Source organism: Bison bison, unplaced genomic scaffold (genome assembly GCF_000754665.1).
Source record: "Bison bison bison isolate TAMUID 2011002044 unplaced genomic scaffold, Bison_UMD1.0 scf7180017864527, whole genome shotgun sequence".
NCBI lineage: Eukaryota > Metazoa > Chordata > Mammalia > Artiodactyla > Bovidae > Bison > Bison bison.
This window is the reverse complement of record NW_011495078.1, coordinates 12,416,080-12,432,246: the sequence shown is the minus strand read 5'-3', so window position 1 is coordinate 12,432,246 and position 16,167 is coordinate 12,416,080. Positions and strand designations below refer to the sequence as shown.

Below are 16,167 nucleotides of genomic sequence, written 5' to 3'. Positions count from 1 at the left end.
ATATAAAATGATTTCAGTATAATCCTTGCTTGAAAGAAAATGTAGCATAGAGAATTTGAATACTTGCCCTTTCTCTGACTTGCTTCATCTGAGGTTGTTTCTCTGGTGGTTATAAGTGGTAATTTGAACCAGTTCTACATCATCTAATCAAAACAATGTTGACAAAATAAGCAGTTTTCCATGATGGAGAAGGATATTGAGTGAGCACTTAACTGGCAGCATGATAGCCCAAGTCACATTGATCAAGGTTTTGGTTCTCTTAGGCCTTGAGTTTTTGTTTTGTTTTTTCCTTTTAATTAATTTATTTATTTTAATTGGAGGCTAGTTACTTTACAGTATTGTAGTGGTTTTTGCCATACGTTGACATGAATCAGCCATGGCTGTACATGTGTCCCCTATCTGAACCCCCCTCCCAGGCCTTGAGTTTTATTAATCAGAGGAGCCCTAAGATCCTGTACATCAGAAAAATCTATTTAAGAAGGGTGGAAAGGATCTTAATTAAGTCACTTATTTGATATTTTCCCTTTCCTGGCCTGTCCAAAGTATGTTCTGTCACAGGAGAAAACTTCCACCAGACCTAGATTGGTGGACTCATCATGCATGAATCTTCCCTGCTCTTCTTGTCATTTCCTGTCACTGGTATACTTGTGAAGTTTTCTAACATGATATTCTAATCTTTAATGTTTTTCATGTAGGAAACCTATGAGAATATCCCAGGCCAGTCGAAGATCACATTCCTTTTACAAGCCATCAGAAATACAGCAGCTGCTGAGGAGGTACTTCTTTAATACCTGAGAAATGTGCCTTTTTTTTTAACAAACAAGTTGGGTATCAGATGGTGGTCAGAGTGAGTAATGCGAACTGTTGTTTACTGTGTAGACGTTACCAGAACTCTGAACTTAATTCGTTGTGAAAAGCTACTTGGAATGATAATTTTTTAAAATACTCTGTTTTAAGAGTGAGAATTTCTTTTTTTCCATGTAAGATGGTGTATCTCGAATGTTTTCAAATTAATGGTTCTTAAATAATTACATACAAATTATTAAATTTAAGTGATTTTTTTAATAGTTATAAAAATTTTTCTTCCTAGGAACAGTTCATTCTAAAGGAGGAAATTGAGTTCAGTGTTCTAATGTGTTGCCAAATGAAAAAATACTTTATGCTTAAGCTATCTCTGGATGGTGAAGAATTTGTGCTACAGATGCGTAAGAACAAGGACACACTTTGTTAGAATCCTTTAAAAATCATGATTTTTAGCAAATTACCTAGCTTCTGTACTAAATTCAAATGTATAGTTTGTTACTGCTCTTCTATTCGTTTAACAGCCAACTTTGTCTTCTCAAAAGTAATATCCTTGTGTATAATGAATGTTCATTGAATAGCCTCCCTCATGGAAAAGGCATCAAAATACCCAAGTCTAGAAAACTTACTCCAAGTAAAAAACATTGCATTAGAATTTTGTAAAGTGATACTTTATTGCTAGCAGTCACATTAGATGTAAAATGCTTCTATTAACACATGATGGAAATGAAGTCACACTCATCTTCTTACAGTGTTACACCTGCCTTCTAGTAGGTCAGTTTAAGCTGGCAATTTAGTGCTTTCCAGTACCACTTAGGAAACACTATAAATGTGTCTCAGTTTTTTAAAACAGGTGATAAAAGACACTTCTTCACCTTTGTAACATACTATTTTTCTTTCATTTAAAATGTCAAATGTGAGGAAATGTCAAATGTGAGGAACAAACATAGAAGTAACTTAAATCCCTAAAATAGTTGGCTGTTTTAATTCTTGAAGATCGATGCAGGTTAGCTATGAAACGTTTTCAAGCCAAGAATAATGTGAAAATTATTGAATTTTATCTTTAAAAACCTATTTTGAACCCTCTTTAGATCTTACTTTGATTTATGAACTAGCCTCAGAACCTCCATAAGTCAGTGTATGTGTGAGAAGAATTGCACTAATTTTAACCATTGTTCAACCTGTCTTGAGGGGCTTCCCTGGTAGCTCGGATGGTAAAGAATCTGCCTGCAGTGCAGGAGATGCGGGTTCAATCCCTGGGTTGGGAAGATCCCCTGGCGAAGGGAATGGCTACCCACTCCAGTATTCTTGCCTGGACAATCCCCATGGACAGAGAAGCCTGGGGGGCTACAGTCCATGGGGTTGCAAAGAGTTGGACATGACTTAGCAACTAAGCACTGCGTAGCAACCTCTCTGAATCCTTTGTAGAGCATAAATTAAATTTTTCTCTCTGCCAGAAATGATTCCAAGTAAGATTCAGATAATGGAAAAAGTGGAAATTTTTATTTTTATGGCTTTTTGTTGTCACAGTATCAAAATAGTTACAGTGATCCATGAGTACTTGCAGTCCAGAAAAAAAGAACATGAAAAATTCAGTTTAATATTTTCAGTGGTTTATTGACTTTTGATAAAATTTTAAAATGGCATTTGTTTCAGCTTTCTTTTAATAATCTGAAGGACTATTATGTAGGAAATGCCGAATTTAAATACATTTTACAGATACAAAAATGGGTTAGTAATACACTTGCTGAGATTAGTTAGTACTTTTTAGGTGTGCGGAACTTGTAATATTTGCATGAATGAAATATAAAGACAAATGGATTTGATAGCATTTTATGTAAGAGGCTAATGAAAGGGTAATAATATAGTAAGATAGGCCAGGCTGGGAGCATAAGATTAAATAGGAAAGGTACTTTATATACTGGAATGAGAGCCAGATAGAGACATAAGAAAAGACTTATTACAGGGTTTTTGACTTACATAAGATTTGCTTTTCTCCAAAGAGAATATTAAAAATACAAATTAAAGACAGGTTCATCATTACCAGGATTCAAGGTGTAATACGCTCAGGGCTTTTCCTCAGCTATAAACAAATAGCCTTTGTATGGCATTTTCTGTACAAAAGACTAATGTGATTAGAAAGATTTTTATATTTTTTATGTATTTTACCTTTTTTTAAACAAAATGCTTTTGAAATGAACTGTAAAAATAGAATAGTGAAATATATCAATGGCAGAGTGAATGTAGTTTGTTGGAAATTTTTTCTCCAGTAAGACACCAGGTCATTAACAATGTTATCTATTTATAGGCTAGACAAATGGCTGCCGTTCTCCTAAGACGTCTTTTGTCCTCTGCATTTGATGAAGTCTATCCAACTCTTCCCACTGATGTTCAGACTGCCATCAAGAGTGAGCTACTGATGATTATTCAAATGGAAACACAGTCTAGCATGAGGAAAAAAATTTGTGATATTGCTGCTGAACTGGCCAGGAATTTAATAGGTGTGTATGCAAATACAGTTATCATTATGTTACGGAAGAAAGTGAGTACATATTTCTTTTTTTGTTTCAGTGGAATCTTAGAGGACGAATCACAAGTACTTGAGTATCATTTATTCTGTTCAAAATGAAAGTGATTGTGGATTTTGCATTTAAAACCAAACATTACAGATGTTGTGAAATGCAGATATAATTCTTACCTCTTAATCTTCAAAACCATTTCTCTGTAGAGAAATAATTTTCTAGTTTACTTTACAATTGTCAGTTTTATCTTCCCCATAATCTGTAGTTTTGAAAGTATAGTCTAACTTACAAACCTGGCAATAGAAGTAGAAATCATGGACTCCAGGAGATTTTGTGCTGTTATATTTGTGTTTATAAATTAAGCACGTGTGCTTACTATACTATTATAGTTTGTTATTCAGTACCACAAAATATTTTTAGAAATTAAGTTAAAACATTTGAAAATGCATTTTATCAGCAGCCAGATCTTTTTTTGGTCACACTTAAAACAGTAGTAGTATAATTGGGTATGCTGTTACTTTTTTTTTTTTTTTTTGACAGAATCATCATAAACTCTGTTCACTTAGGTGGTATTTTTTAAAGGTTGAAAAGAATAATTCACTAAGATAAGGCTAACTTGGAAAATATTTTTAGTTGTGCTTAGTGAATTATGACATGACTTTTTAAATCTCCTTTCCTGGTGGCTCAGTGGTAAAGAATCCGCCTGCAATGCAGGAGATGCAGATTTGATCCCTGGGTCAGATCAGAAAGATCCCCTAGAGAAGGAAATGGTAACCCAGTCCAGTATTCTTACTTGGGAAATTCCGTGGGCATAGCAGCCTGGCGGGCTGCAGTACATAGGGTCACAAAGGAGTCAGACGCCTAAGCAGCTAAACCGCCGCCACTAGTAATGCGTATGTTCAACTTACTGATACAGCCAGTTCTTGAAAATTAATAGGAAATGTGTTAAGTTTTTAAGTAAGTTCTAAACCCACAGAAACTTGAATTTTTAAGTAACTTGGGAAGTTCTATTTTCAAATTTCTTGCAGATGAAATTTTTATAGGTTACATCACTCCTAACTCAAAATCACTTAATAATGGAAAAAGTGCTCTCTCCATAAATTTTTCTGTTATCCCACTTCTCCTTTCAGAGAAGTTCAGCATATGGGGGCGATTTTTAAAAAAGAAAAAATGCATAACATGTCTATATTCTCTGTAACTCCTAAGTTCTTTGTGACAGTAAAACCAACAAGTCTTAACTGGTTCAGTAGATTTTTGTGGTTCATTTTTATCGCAAGGTATCACAAAAATCTGTGTTTTGAAATCTGTTTAAAATGTCAACACATTGATAACATCCTGTAGCACTTAAAACTGCAAAGCGTGAACAGTGCTCTGGGATTCCCATTCTGCAGTTTGTAAGCAATAAGTATTTTGGTTTCAAGACTTGTTATCAGATACTTACTTTGCCTACTTTTTAGCCTCTTTAATAGCAATAATATGTGTGAAGGATTCAACTAGTCACATAGTCAAAGTGTGCTTTCTTTTCTCCAAATCCCCCTCCTGAGAAATAACCACCACTAATACCTGTGCTTCTGTAACCCAGATTTACACAATTGTTTTTTACTAGATTATAATGCCATTTTATGATTGAAGGACTTGGTTTCATTAAAATTTTTGTAAAAACAGAGCAAGTGACACTTTCTATAGCCACATATTTTGAATGAGGCTTCTGAAATGAATTCACCGTCAATATTTTGAAGTTTAATTTACACACCTTATGCCTGGATTTCTTTACTTTTAGATGAGGATGGCAACAACCAGTGGCCTGAAGGTTTGAAGTTCCTTTTTGACTCCGTCAGCTCTCAAAACATGGGACTGCGGGAAGCTGCCCTTCATATTTTCTGGTATATACATTGGGCTGATAAGCTTGGAAAATTTAATGTTATAAGTGCCCGAAGTGCATTTTAATTGATTGTTTTACTCTAGTTTAATGTTTTAGCCTTAAAGAATGCCTCTAGATAACCTTTGTACTTTTCTTGGAAGCAAAATTGGAAAGAACAAAGCTTTTCATTTGATATTATGAATCTTTTTGTTATATGAGGAGTCTCTGCAGTTTTTATTCCTTTCCTTTGTCCTTTATGATTCTGAAAAAATTTCTGGGACAGTTTGTTCTTCAAGAGATTAACAGTACCAACTGTAACTTTTAGAAAGCCATTCTAATATTAGCATCTGAAAGAAAAGAAAGAAAATTGTGAACCCCCACTGTCTTGGTCTGTGACCAAGCTTTATAAAAATGTATTTTAATTATCTCATTTATAAGCAAATGATCTAAGTTTAGAATTAAATGATTGTCTGCATTTAAAAAGTGTGGCCTAGTGTACAGTTCTGCATTTAAAATAATAATATATAATTGAATTTGTAACTTAGCAAGATCTCTCTCTTTTTTTTTAATGAGATCTACCTTGAACCTCTAAAGAAGGGTAGATATGACACCATTTTCTACTTTAGTTGTCAAATGTATCTTGTTTCTATCAAAGGTCCAAACTGGAGAATTAAGTAAAGGTATTCAGTGTAATTATTTACCAGATTTAAAATAGAGCAGAATGTGGACTGCCTGGATACCAGGGCTGGAAGCAGCTTGTGAGCATGGTTAGTATAGTTACCCCTGAACCCCAGTGCTTGCTCTTGTCCCGTCCTGCACTCCGGATCAGCTTCCTGCTGAGACAGGGCAGTAAGGGTAAAGCAGAGACCTGGGCAGGTGTGCTCCTGACTCCCCTCTTCTCCCAGTCTGATCTCCTCTGCTGCATTGTTTCTGTTTACCCAAGCCCAGAGTAGAATTGCTTGGAGGTCGGGTAGGTGATGTTCAGCCTTAGGGATTAATGTAAACTATTGAGTCATGTAAATAAACATAGAATTGGATGTTCTAGCTGACAACTTACTAAGATATAACATAGTTTTCAGAGGATGTTTTCTATCGTATTTTCAGGAACTTCCCAGGAATTTTTGGGAATCAGCAGCAACACTATTTAGACGTCATCAAACGGATGTTAGTTCAGTGCATGCAAGATCAGGAACATCCATCGGTGAGTAATTTCCATTCCATTAATATTAACACAGAATTTAATACAGCATCTAACTTGTGAAAGAATCTGTGTGTTTGGAGATTGTCTTGGCTCTTATACTTGAAAATATAAATACTAGTGTTACTGATAAAGACAATTTCATCTTGTGGAAGGAAACTTGAATTTGCACGTCTTTCAAAAATGTCTCATGTTTGGCATTTGTCCTGTCTTCATTTCAGATCCGAACATTATCTGCTAGAGCTACCGCTGCGTTTATACTTGCCAACGAGCATAATGTTGCTCTGTTCAAGCATTTTGCAGACTTGTTACCTGGTTTCTTACAGGTAAGAAAATAGGTGATAATTATATCCTTAACTAGTTTTCTGTTGCTTAAATTCTCATCAGAGTTCTGTATTGCATTCATTTATTCATTAAATATTTATTGCCTGCTGTGTGCCAACTAAGGATACAGCAATGAACAAAACATGCACGTTTCTTAATATTTTTTGCCTTTGATATACCTTGGGTCTCTTCGTTGCAAATTTTTTCTTTAAGGCAAATGATAATAAGCAACATATGCTGATTATTGAGTACATAATCACAGTAGGTTATTTCTATTAGAACAACCAAATAACCTATGAAATGCTCATTTTACAGAAGGAAAAGCTAAGGAGGGGATAAGAAACTTGCCCAAGGTCACAGTGTTGAGTGGTGCATGGTGGAGTTGTGCATAGTTGAAACCCAGATTGGACCATAGTCTTTACTGTTAAATACAGGGCTTGTGACAGTTTATATCACAAAGTAATTTTACAGTTAAACATTACTGGAAGCCAAGGATAAATTATTATTTTAAGGACATCTGCCCCAATGAGAAAGTAAAATGAACTTGGGGAAGTTAGAGTAATTGGTCTCAACCTTGTCAGACTTCAAACCTCCTTTTATAACAAGTATTTTATAATTTTCCATATTCTCTCTTAAAATGAAATGAATTTGTGTGCATACAGCTTATGTACGCATATAAGTTTTTAAAATATCAATGTATGGTTGTAAGTGGATACAAAGGAAAAAGAGAAAGTAATGTCTAGTAAAATGATATGCTTTTCCACATATAAACGCTAGGGCCTGACCCAACACAGACATAGGAGACTAGGTGATTTCTACACGGTCTATACGAATGCAATAGCTAAAAATGTGGACTGATAGATATTATTGGCAATTTGAACACCATGATTTGTGTTACTCTTGGTGTTTTGAACTGGTGATTTCCAGAAAAGGTACGGTTCCAGATGAAACAAAATACGGGTTCCTTCTTTATTTGTACAGTATCTGCATTTTAGGGGAGAAATATATCATAGTACATTAAAACAGGCAAAAAAGAATTTGTGAGTTAGGGTCTAGGTTGAGACCATTATAAATGAGTTTTTTTATATATATGTTTGACATAATCATGTAAAGATGCATAATACGGTCAAATGAATTCCTCATAAGCATTAGTGTCACGGGTGTGGGACATCTAGTACCCCAGCCTTTCCATGTCCTCAATCTTGTGACAAACAAAGAAACACCCCTGAGAGAGATAGTGCCCTATTGAGGGCCAGATTAGAGGGGGTTTAGGGAAACTGAAATGGCACCCCACTCCAGTATTCTTGCCTGGAGAATCCCAGGGATGGCGGAGCCTGGTAGGCTGCAGTCCATGGGGTCGCTAAGAGTCAGACACGACTGAGTGACTTCACTTTCACTTTTCACTTTCATGCATTGGAGAAGGAAATGGCAACCCACTCCAGTGTTCTTGCCTGGAGAATCCCAGGGACAGCGGAGCCTGGTGGGCTGCCGTCTATGGGGTCACACAGAGTCGGACACGACTGAAGTGACTTAGCAGCAGCAGCAGGGAATCTGAAACTAAAAAGTTCATATGTGATGGAATTGCTGCCAGGACTTAGAAACTTTTTTCCCATGATACTAAGCTGAAAAGATAATTTAGTCAATGACAAAACATTAGCTGATGAAACGAATGTTTTATATTACTGACACATCTTGACTTACTATTTAATTTTGTATTTTTCTTGTCTCAATTTAGAGTAAGTTAAAATGTTAGCCAGAACTTCTAGGAGTTATGGCTGTGATATAAGCAAAGGTAGATACAGAATGCTACATTAAAATTCCACAGTGACTGAACTTGTCATTAAAGAGAAATACAGTATAATTGGACACTTTAAATATATCATGGGATCTAGTATTTACTATCTGTATGAATTTTGGAAGGACAGAGAAAAGGAGATTCCTTCTGGTTGTGAAAACACTTCCTTGCCGGTCTTAAGTTTTGTCGTTGTGGTTATTGGAGATTGACTGTTTTAATTTTGACTTAGGTTTAAATCTTTATATTATACGTTTGTAGTTAACATTAGACTAGAGTAAAATATGTACGTAGTTGTAGGTAGAACATCTGCATAAGGTTGATTGCAAAGTTATTTAGTGAAAAATAGCACACGAGCGTTTCTCTGTTGTCCTTTGCTCTTGATACTCTGGCTAATGAGGCATCATAAAGTGACTGTTGAACACAGACTTTTTTTTTTTTTTTTTAAATCTATTTCATCTTTTCTAGGCTGTAAACGACTCCTGCTACCAGAATGATGATTCAGTCCTAAAATCCCTTGTTGAGATTGCAGACACGGTTCCAAAGTATTTACGTCCTCATTTGGAAGCCACTTTACAGCTGAGTCTAAAGGTAAATTAAATAGTGCAGTGAATGTTCTGCTTCTTGTTTTCAATGAATCAACTAAATGTGTACAAATATATCTTCTTTGTAGTTGTGTGGAGACACTGGCCTCAATAACATGCAGCGCCAGCTTGCCCTGGAAGTAATTGTGACCCTCTCTGAGACTGCAGCTGCTATGTTAAGAAAACATACCAATATTGTTGCACAGACAAGTAAGTCAAAAGTCTAAATAGTTTGTTTTAAGGTGGAAAAATTGTCGGATAGGTTTGCTGAGAGTTGTGCAAGGCCACAGATTTATTGGAAGACTGAACGTCCTTTCAAACTCAGGTGAATCTGTGAAAATGCACCAATATATTCTTAACTGCATAGGCCCGACATGATGGCTATGCTCCAGCACCCTGAAACCTCAGCGTAGCAAGCGTGGTTTGTCATACTTGGAAGTAAACCAAAAGATGTGTAAGACCTCTGGGGAAAATTGGGTAACACATTGAAAGACTAATAAGAGAACCCAATGTCAATACCCTTTAAATTAACCTAAAAATTCAGTATAATTTCAGCCCAAAATTATAATAGAATTGGTCATGATAAGATAGAGTCTAATGTAGGGCCTGGAGTAGCCAAGACAATTTTGATGACTGAAGTGCAGGTCTTGCCTATCAGCTGTGAAGATTTAGTTTGTTGATGGTGCAGCTATAGACAGATGAATCAGATGGGACAAGGTGGCCCAGCAGCAGATCTGCTCACGTGGAAACAAATTGAACTTTGATAATTCATCAAAGATAGTTTGCACGACTGGTTGTTTCTATGGGAAAAACATATTCGAACCTCAATTTTCAGTTGATTAGACATGAAATAATACAGATACATTTTACATATAAAGCTTAATAGTAGAAAGTGATATTTTTTTTAAAGACAGAGTCAAAATCATAAGTGCAAAACATTGCTAAATTTGTACTAAAACAGTTGTTTGACCAACCAAATACACCATAAATGAGATCAAAAGATAAGCCAGACTGGAAGAAAGTAGTTGAGTGCACACATCAACAGAGTTTTGCTGTGCGGAAAACAGTGGTTGGAAACAGGAAATTCACAAAAGTTATAGCTGTTGAACACTGCTCAGTCTCAATAAACACGAGTGTAATTGTGGAACACCAGTTGTCAGAGTTTGACATTGTCAGGTGGTGGTTGATGAAGGGTGTGGGGCAGAGAGGACTCACAGGAGACGTCACACCTGTGACATAAGATCGGCCTCCTTTTGAGCTTCCCATAGGAATTAAGTTTATGGTGCCACTATGGAGAGCATTTGAGTGGGTTCTAGTAATAAAGATACTTGTAACAGTTTCAAGCACAGAAACAGAGGAAAGATTGATTTGTCCAGGGTTGTATAGCCTGGTTGTACAGACCGGGTTTAATATATGTTCTCTTCCTTTTCCCAATGCCCTGAACGTGCTCTTGTCAAGGAGATAGGTGTATCTCATCAAAGCACATTTTGCCATGTCCACTGAAAGGTTGATGTGTTTATGTAATGGAATGCTGTGAAGTAATTCAAGTGAAATCCATGTGTCTTGAGAAAAAAGCAAGTTGCCGAAGGGTATATGTACCATTTATTATATAGAAAATAAAACCTTTGAATACTGCTATATGTTATACACAGAGAAAACTGTAGTTCAAGTGTAAAAAAGAAAAAAAGTTTGATAATGAGAAACACTGATTTTATTACGGTCTTACTTCTGATGAGGGAGGAAGAAAACGTAACAGGACTTGGAAATTTTGATTTTTCGCCTTAATGTTTACTTCTTAAAAAAGAACAAAACATAAAGCCAGGGAGATGAGAAAGGTGAAAAGAGAACAAGCCACATGTGGGGAGCACAGGCAAATAAGTTTTTTGTTTTAGTATGTCCTTTGTGTTTTACCTCTTACAATTCTTGTGGGTGACATTGACAAAATCATAGCGTCATGGTCTTTGGGTATGAAGTAGTTCTTTTCTTTAGTTCCGCAGATGTTAGCCATGATGGTTGACCTTGAAGAGGATGAGGACTGGGCAAATGCAGATGAACTGGAAGATGATGACTTTGATAGGTAATCACATACCCCGAACACTGTACGGAGCTTCCCTGGTGGGACAGAGCGAGGCCAGCTGGCGGTGAGAGCTTAGGGTTACAGGGTCTGTCTCTGCCCCACGTGGTGGTCTACAAACCTGAGGTTAAGCTTTTAAATTTGAAACGTGGGACATTTTGGCTTTCTCCATTGTGTGTTTTCCTATATCAAATTTTGTAGATATTTATTTCTAGTGAAGGTAGCTATCTTTTCTACCCTGTCTTACTCTAAACTGTTCATCATGTCAAGAATTTTTTAAGAGTACTCTTTCAGAAATATATATGAAGGAGCTCTATTGTGGTAAATACCTTTGTGTATGTGTAGACCTTAAGTTATAATAGTTGTTTCAGCAGATTCCTTGTGTTTTCCTCATATAATGCAAGTTAAATGTAGAATAGAAAAGGGGCAATGATGGTGAGATTTATACACTGGATGACAGTAACACTGAACTTACTATTTCACTTGTTTTGACTCAGTAGGCACCCATGAATACAGATTCCTATGGAGAAGTCCCCAAAATGTATATTCACTGTGAAATAGTGAAAATGGCCCCTTAAACATGTATGAAACATAGCGCCTCAGAGCTACCGTTTTAATTGACCTTTCAGTGGGCCTGAGGGTTTAGTGTCCTATTTTAAGTGCAGAAATGGAGAGGAAAGATTGAGTGACTTGTCCAGGGTTTATGGCCAGTTAGTAGACTGGACTTAAAACCAGTTCTCTTACTCTTCCCAGGACATCAGACTGCCTAACCTCCTTTTCTTAAAAAGAACTGAAACTATTTCCCTGAAAGATTGGTAGTCAGTGTAAGCTACTTTTACAGATATAATTAAAGACGTTCGACTTCGAAAATATATGGTGTATTTTTGAAGCTTGATCCTGTCATTAAAAATAACTGACTTTTGGCCTGAATACCCTATAGAAGTATATGAAAATAATCCTTGACTGGAAACACCTAAATAGGGCTGAAGAGGAGACGGGGCTCTGATCGACTTTCCTTGTCCTGGTTCAGCTACTGTGATGTGTTGCTTCCTGGCTTTTAATTTGCCCTGTAAAAGGCACTAAGGTGTATGTGATGTTAAGAAGCTATTTTTTTCTGAACTAGATAAATAAGATTTTATCTCTGAGTAAGCAGGACATAAATACATTTTCAAGGTCAGGCTAAGTCTTAAGAGCCTGTTTTCAAGGTCATGGTGTTGTCTTTCTGGTCTTACCTTCACAGAGCAGTTAGAGGTCATGTACGTGGCAACTGCTAATCTTGAGGTTCTAAAACAATAAATGTGCAAAGGCATTAATGCCCAAATTCCTTCGATTTTCAGTGAAAAAACTGTAATTGAGTTTCACTTACACATAATATTTTATAGGGCAGATTGCACCCCTTTAAAAGATGAATAAGCTCCCAGTTTAGAGAAAATCACATACAGGCTCAGCACCCTTTTCTGTTTTCTGTGTTCTGATAAGTTTGAAGACTATATTTCCAGGAAATGTGATTCAGAGGCTCTCCTAAACACTGCTGATCCCTCTGAGTCTTCAGAGTGTCAGAAGCTAAGTTTTAACCAGTGAGTGGGGACAGAGGGAAGTCGTGAAAGATCAGATTCAGACATAAGACTTTTAAACTATTGATGAGGCATGATAAAAATTTTATCCACCCCCGCCCCACCACTTTTTAAATTCTAGGGGTTTTAACCCAAAACTTCAGTACATATATTAGAAAATACTACTCGAGCTATTCTTCTTCAGTGTCGGTTTAAAAACACGTCCGTGCAGTGTCCTGTTTTTACGTGTTTCTGTATGTCAATTATATTGTTCTCTGTGTAGCAATGCGGTTGCTGGTGAGAGTGCTCTAGACCGAATGGCTTGTGGACTCGGTGGAAAGCTCGTCCTGCCAATGATCAAAGAACACATTATGCAGATGCTTCAGAACCGTAAGCTATTACCTCTTTGAAATGCTGGAATAGTGGAGCTTGGCTTAGACTGTGTCTGAAAGTCAGTCTTTGCCTTTTTATATTTTCTGTTTAACCTACTTCTCATATTGATAAAGTACTACTTAGTCATCTTTAGAAGCACTCAGTCTTAACGGTAAAGAATGTTTTTTCCTCGATACTGCAGCTATTGCTCTATTCTCCCTCCTCAGAATTATTAGCTTCAGTATATAGGAAAAAGTTTTTAATTCTAGGAAAAATTGTTTTACTCCCTAGTCAGAAATACCTAAGTTCAAATTTAACGTACCAGTATTTGCAGTGTTTATGAAATATTAGTGTATTTGGTTTAATTTTCCTTCATCTGATATCTTATTTAAAAAAAATAAAATGCCTTGTACAAATCAGAGGGGAAGCCATGTCAGTATTTGTTTTTATAATTTAACAAATACTTGGTCACTAGCCTTGAACCATGTAATTTTTTTCAATAAGAAAAATTGTCATTTTTGTGTTTTATATTACAAAGTGATTGTGCTTGACATATTTTAAAAAGTTCAAATCTGAATTGTATAAACTGAAAGGCCCTTAACTGAGATTCAGAGGTGTTCACTGTTAACGGTTCTCTGAAACTTGAGTCTCTGTCCTCATTACGCACAAAGGCAGCTGTGTTTAACGTGAGTAAAGCACCCAGACCCCATGCTTCTGGGAGCTTCTGCCCCACAGCGCATCCTGTCACCTCATGATAACCTCCCATTCGCTAAACAGCGACACAGCGCTGCACAGTTCCCCATTAAACCGAACAGTTTTGTTCGTAATAAATAATGCCACTGCATACATTCTTACAGAAGTCCTGGCTTACCTGTATTAGCGTGTATGTTTGTAGCGTACATTGCAGGAGACGGACTTGAGGGTCCAGCCTTTGATTCTGGGTCTTAATAACAGCTTCATACCAGCCCTTATGTTTTTTATTATGTAGGTCCTCCTTATGCTATAAAGCTCTTATGTATTCTAAAAGGGCATTGTCCAAAACCATTGTTTCTTTAGGATGATGGTGATTTTACATCTGGGTCTTAGACAATAGGTTCCCCTTTTATTACCCCTAAATTTTGAAGGATTTTTCCCCAAACAGAGACAGCATCACAGGCTGGTCAACCTATAAGAGCTAGTAGAGAGAGTCTAGCTTTTCCATTTTTAAGATGAAGAACGTAAAGGCCAGAGATGTGAAAGTTTGCACAACGTCACCCAGTTGTCAGTGTTTCACACTGCTTAGTGCCAGTCTTCAAATATATTGTGGACCTGCTCATTTGCAGTTAAAGAATTTGATTGTAAGTTTCTGCTACAATATTAGCTGGCTGCAGAAGGCTTTGCATGTATTACAGTGAACTCGCATGTGTTCACAGTAAGGCAGTGAACTTTGGGTACGGATTTGCTGTTGTTAAATGTGTGGCTTGGAGCAAGTCTGGACCTTTGATTTCCTTGTTCGTGGGAAAAAATAGGCTCTTCCCGTGGAATTAGGGTCCAAAAGTGTATTTAGTGTTAATACTACATGTGAGAAGGAAATGGCAACCCACTCCAGTATTCTTGCCTGGAAAATCCCATGGACAGAGGAGACTGGTAGGCTGCAGTCCATGGGGTCACCAAGAGTCGGGCATGACTGAGCAACTAACACTTCACTGCACGTGAAAAGAGTGTTAAAAATGACAAACAATACTTTTTCTCTAGTAACTTAACATCTCAGTTCAGTTCAGTTCAGTGTCTCAGTTGTTTCCAGCTCTTTGCAACACCATGAACTGCAGCATGCCAGGCCTCCCTGTCCATCACCAACTCCGGGAATTCACCCAAAGTCATGTCCATTGAGTTGGTAATGCCATCCAACCATCTCATCCTCTGTTGTCCCCTTCTCCTCCAGCCCTCCATCTTTCCCAACATCAGGGTCTTCTCCAATGAGTCAGCTCTTCGCATCAGGTGGCCAAAGTATTGGAGTTTCAGCTTCAACATCAGTCCTTCCAATGAACACCCAGGACTCAGTTCCTTTAGGATGGACTGGTTGGATCTCCTTGCAGTCCAAGGGACTCTCAAGAGTCTTCTCCAACACCACAGTTCAAAAGCATCAACTTAACATCTATCCCACTGTAATTTTTTTATTTATTTATTTTTTGGTTTATTTTCTTTTTGGCTGTGCTGGGTCTTCACTGCCGTGTAAGCCTTTGTCTGCTTTCAGAGAGCGGGTCTGCTCTCTAGTTGTGGAGCACGGACTCTAGGATGCTTGGGCTCAATAGTTGTGGCTCCCAGGCTCCAGAGCACAAGCTAAATAGTTGTGGCACAGGCTTAGTTGCTTTGCAACGTGTGGTATCTTCCCGGATCAGGGATCGAACCCATGTCTCCCCCTTGGCAGACGGAGCCACTGAGCCACCAGGGAAGCCCTTGTATTTTTTCTAGCATTGATAAACAGCAATTTTTTTTTAATCTTAAAATTCAAAGCAGGAAGACCATTTTCACATCCCAGTACCATCCCATCACATTTGCTGAATATACTTCCAGGAACTCTGCCCATTGAGAATATATGAGACATAACTTTTAAATGTCCAAACCAAATACAGACATTTATCTATTTCAATATTGGTTGCATTAAAGTATTTTTCTTTACTATTTATTTTTGTTTGAGTTATTGTCATAACAATATATCGGTTTCAGATGTATAGCATAATGATTCAGTATTTGTATACATTGCAAAATGACCACCACAGTAAAAGTCTAGATTAATCTGTATCCAATATTGGTTTCTTAAGATTCTTATTCCTCAGTTGAGAAATTCTGGCTTAATAGTATAATGATAACTGAAATACATTTAAAGTGTGTATCTATTTCTGCTTTATTGACTATGCCAAAGCCTTTGACTGTGTGGATCACAATAAACTGGAAAATTCTGAAAGAGTTGGGAATACCAGACCACCTAACTTGCCTCTTGAGAAACCTGTATGCAGGTCAGGAAGCAACAGTTAGAACTGGACATGGAACAACAGACTGGTTCCAAATAGGAAAAGGAGTACGTCAAGGCTGTATATTGTCACCCT

The 16,167-nt window shown here is 37.1% G+C and overlaps 1 protein-coding gene across 1 annotated transcript in view; it reads left to right on the top strand.

Moving 5' to 3' along the window:
• Positions 1-671: 671 nt before the first annotated feature.
• The window catches only part of IPO5 (importin 5), a 34,207-nt gene continuing 18,711 nt past the window's right edge, over positions 672-16,167 (top strand). Inside the window, exons 1-9 of the mRNA XM_010831510.1 lie at positions 672-776; positions 3,110-3,302; positions 5,104-5,206; positions 6,289-6,385; positions 6,604-6,708; positions 8,967-9,089; positions 9,172-9,292; positions 11,072-11,159; positions 12,993-13,099. Of these exons, the coding sequence (XP_010829812.1) occupies positions 3,119-3,302; positions 5,104-5,206; positions 6,289-6,385; positions 6,604-6,708; positions 8,967-9,089; positions 9,172-9,292; positions 11,072-11,159; positions 12,993-13,099 (928 nt within the window). The 5' untranslated portion in view covers positions 672-776; positions 3,110-3,118. The remainder of the gene's footprint in view (positions 777-3,109; positions 3,303-5,103; positions 5,207-6,288; positions 6,386-6,603; positions 6,709-8,966; positions 9,090-9,171; positions 9,293-11,071; positions 11,160-12,992; positions 13,100-16,167) is intronic.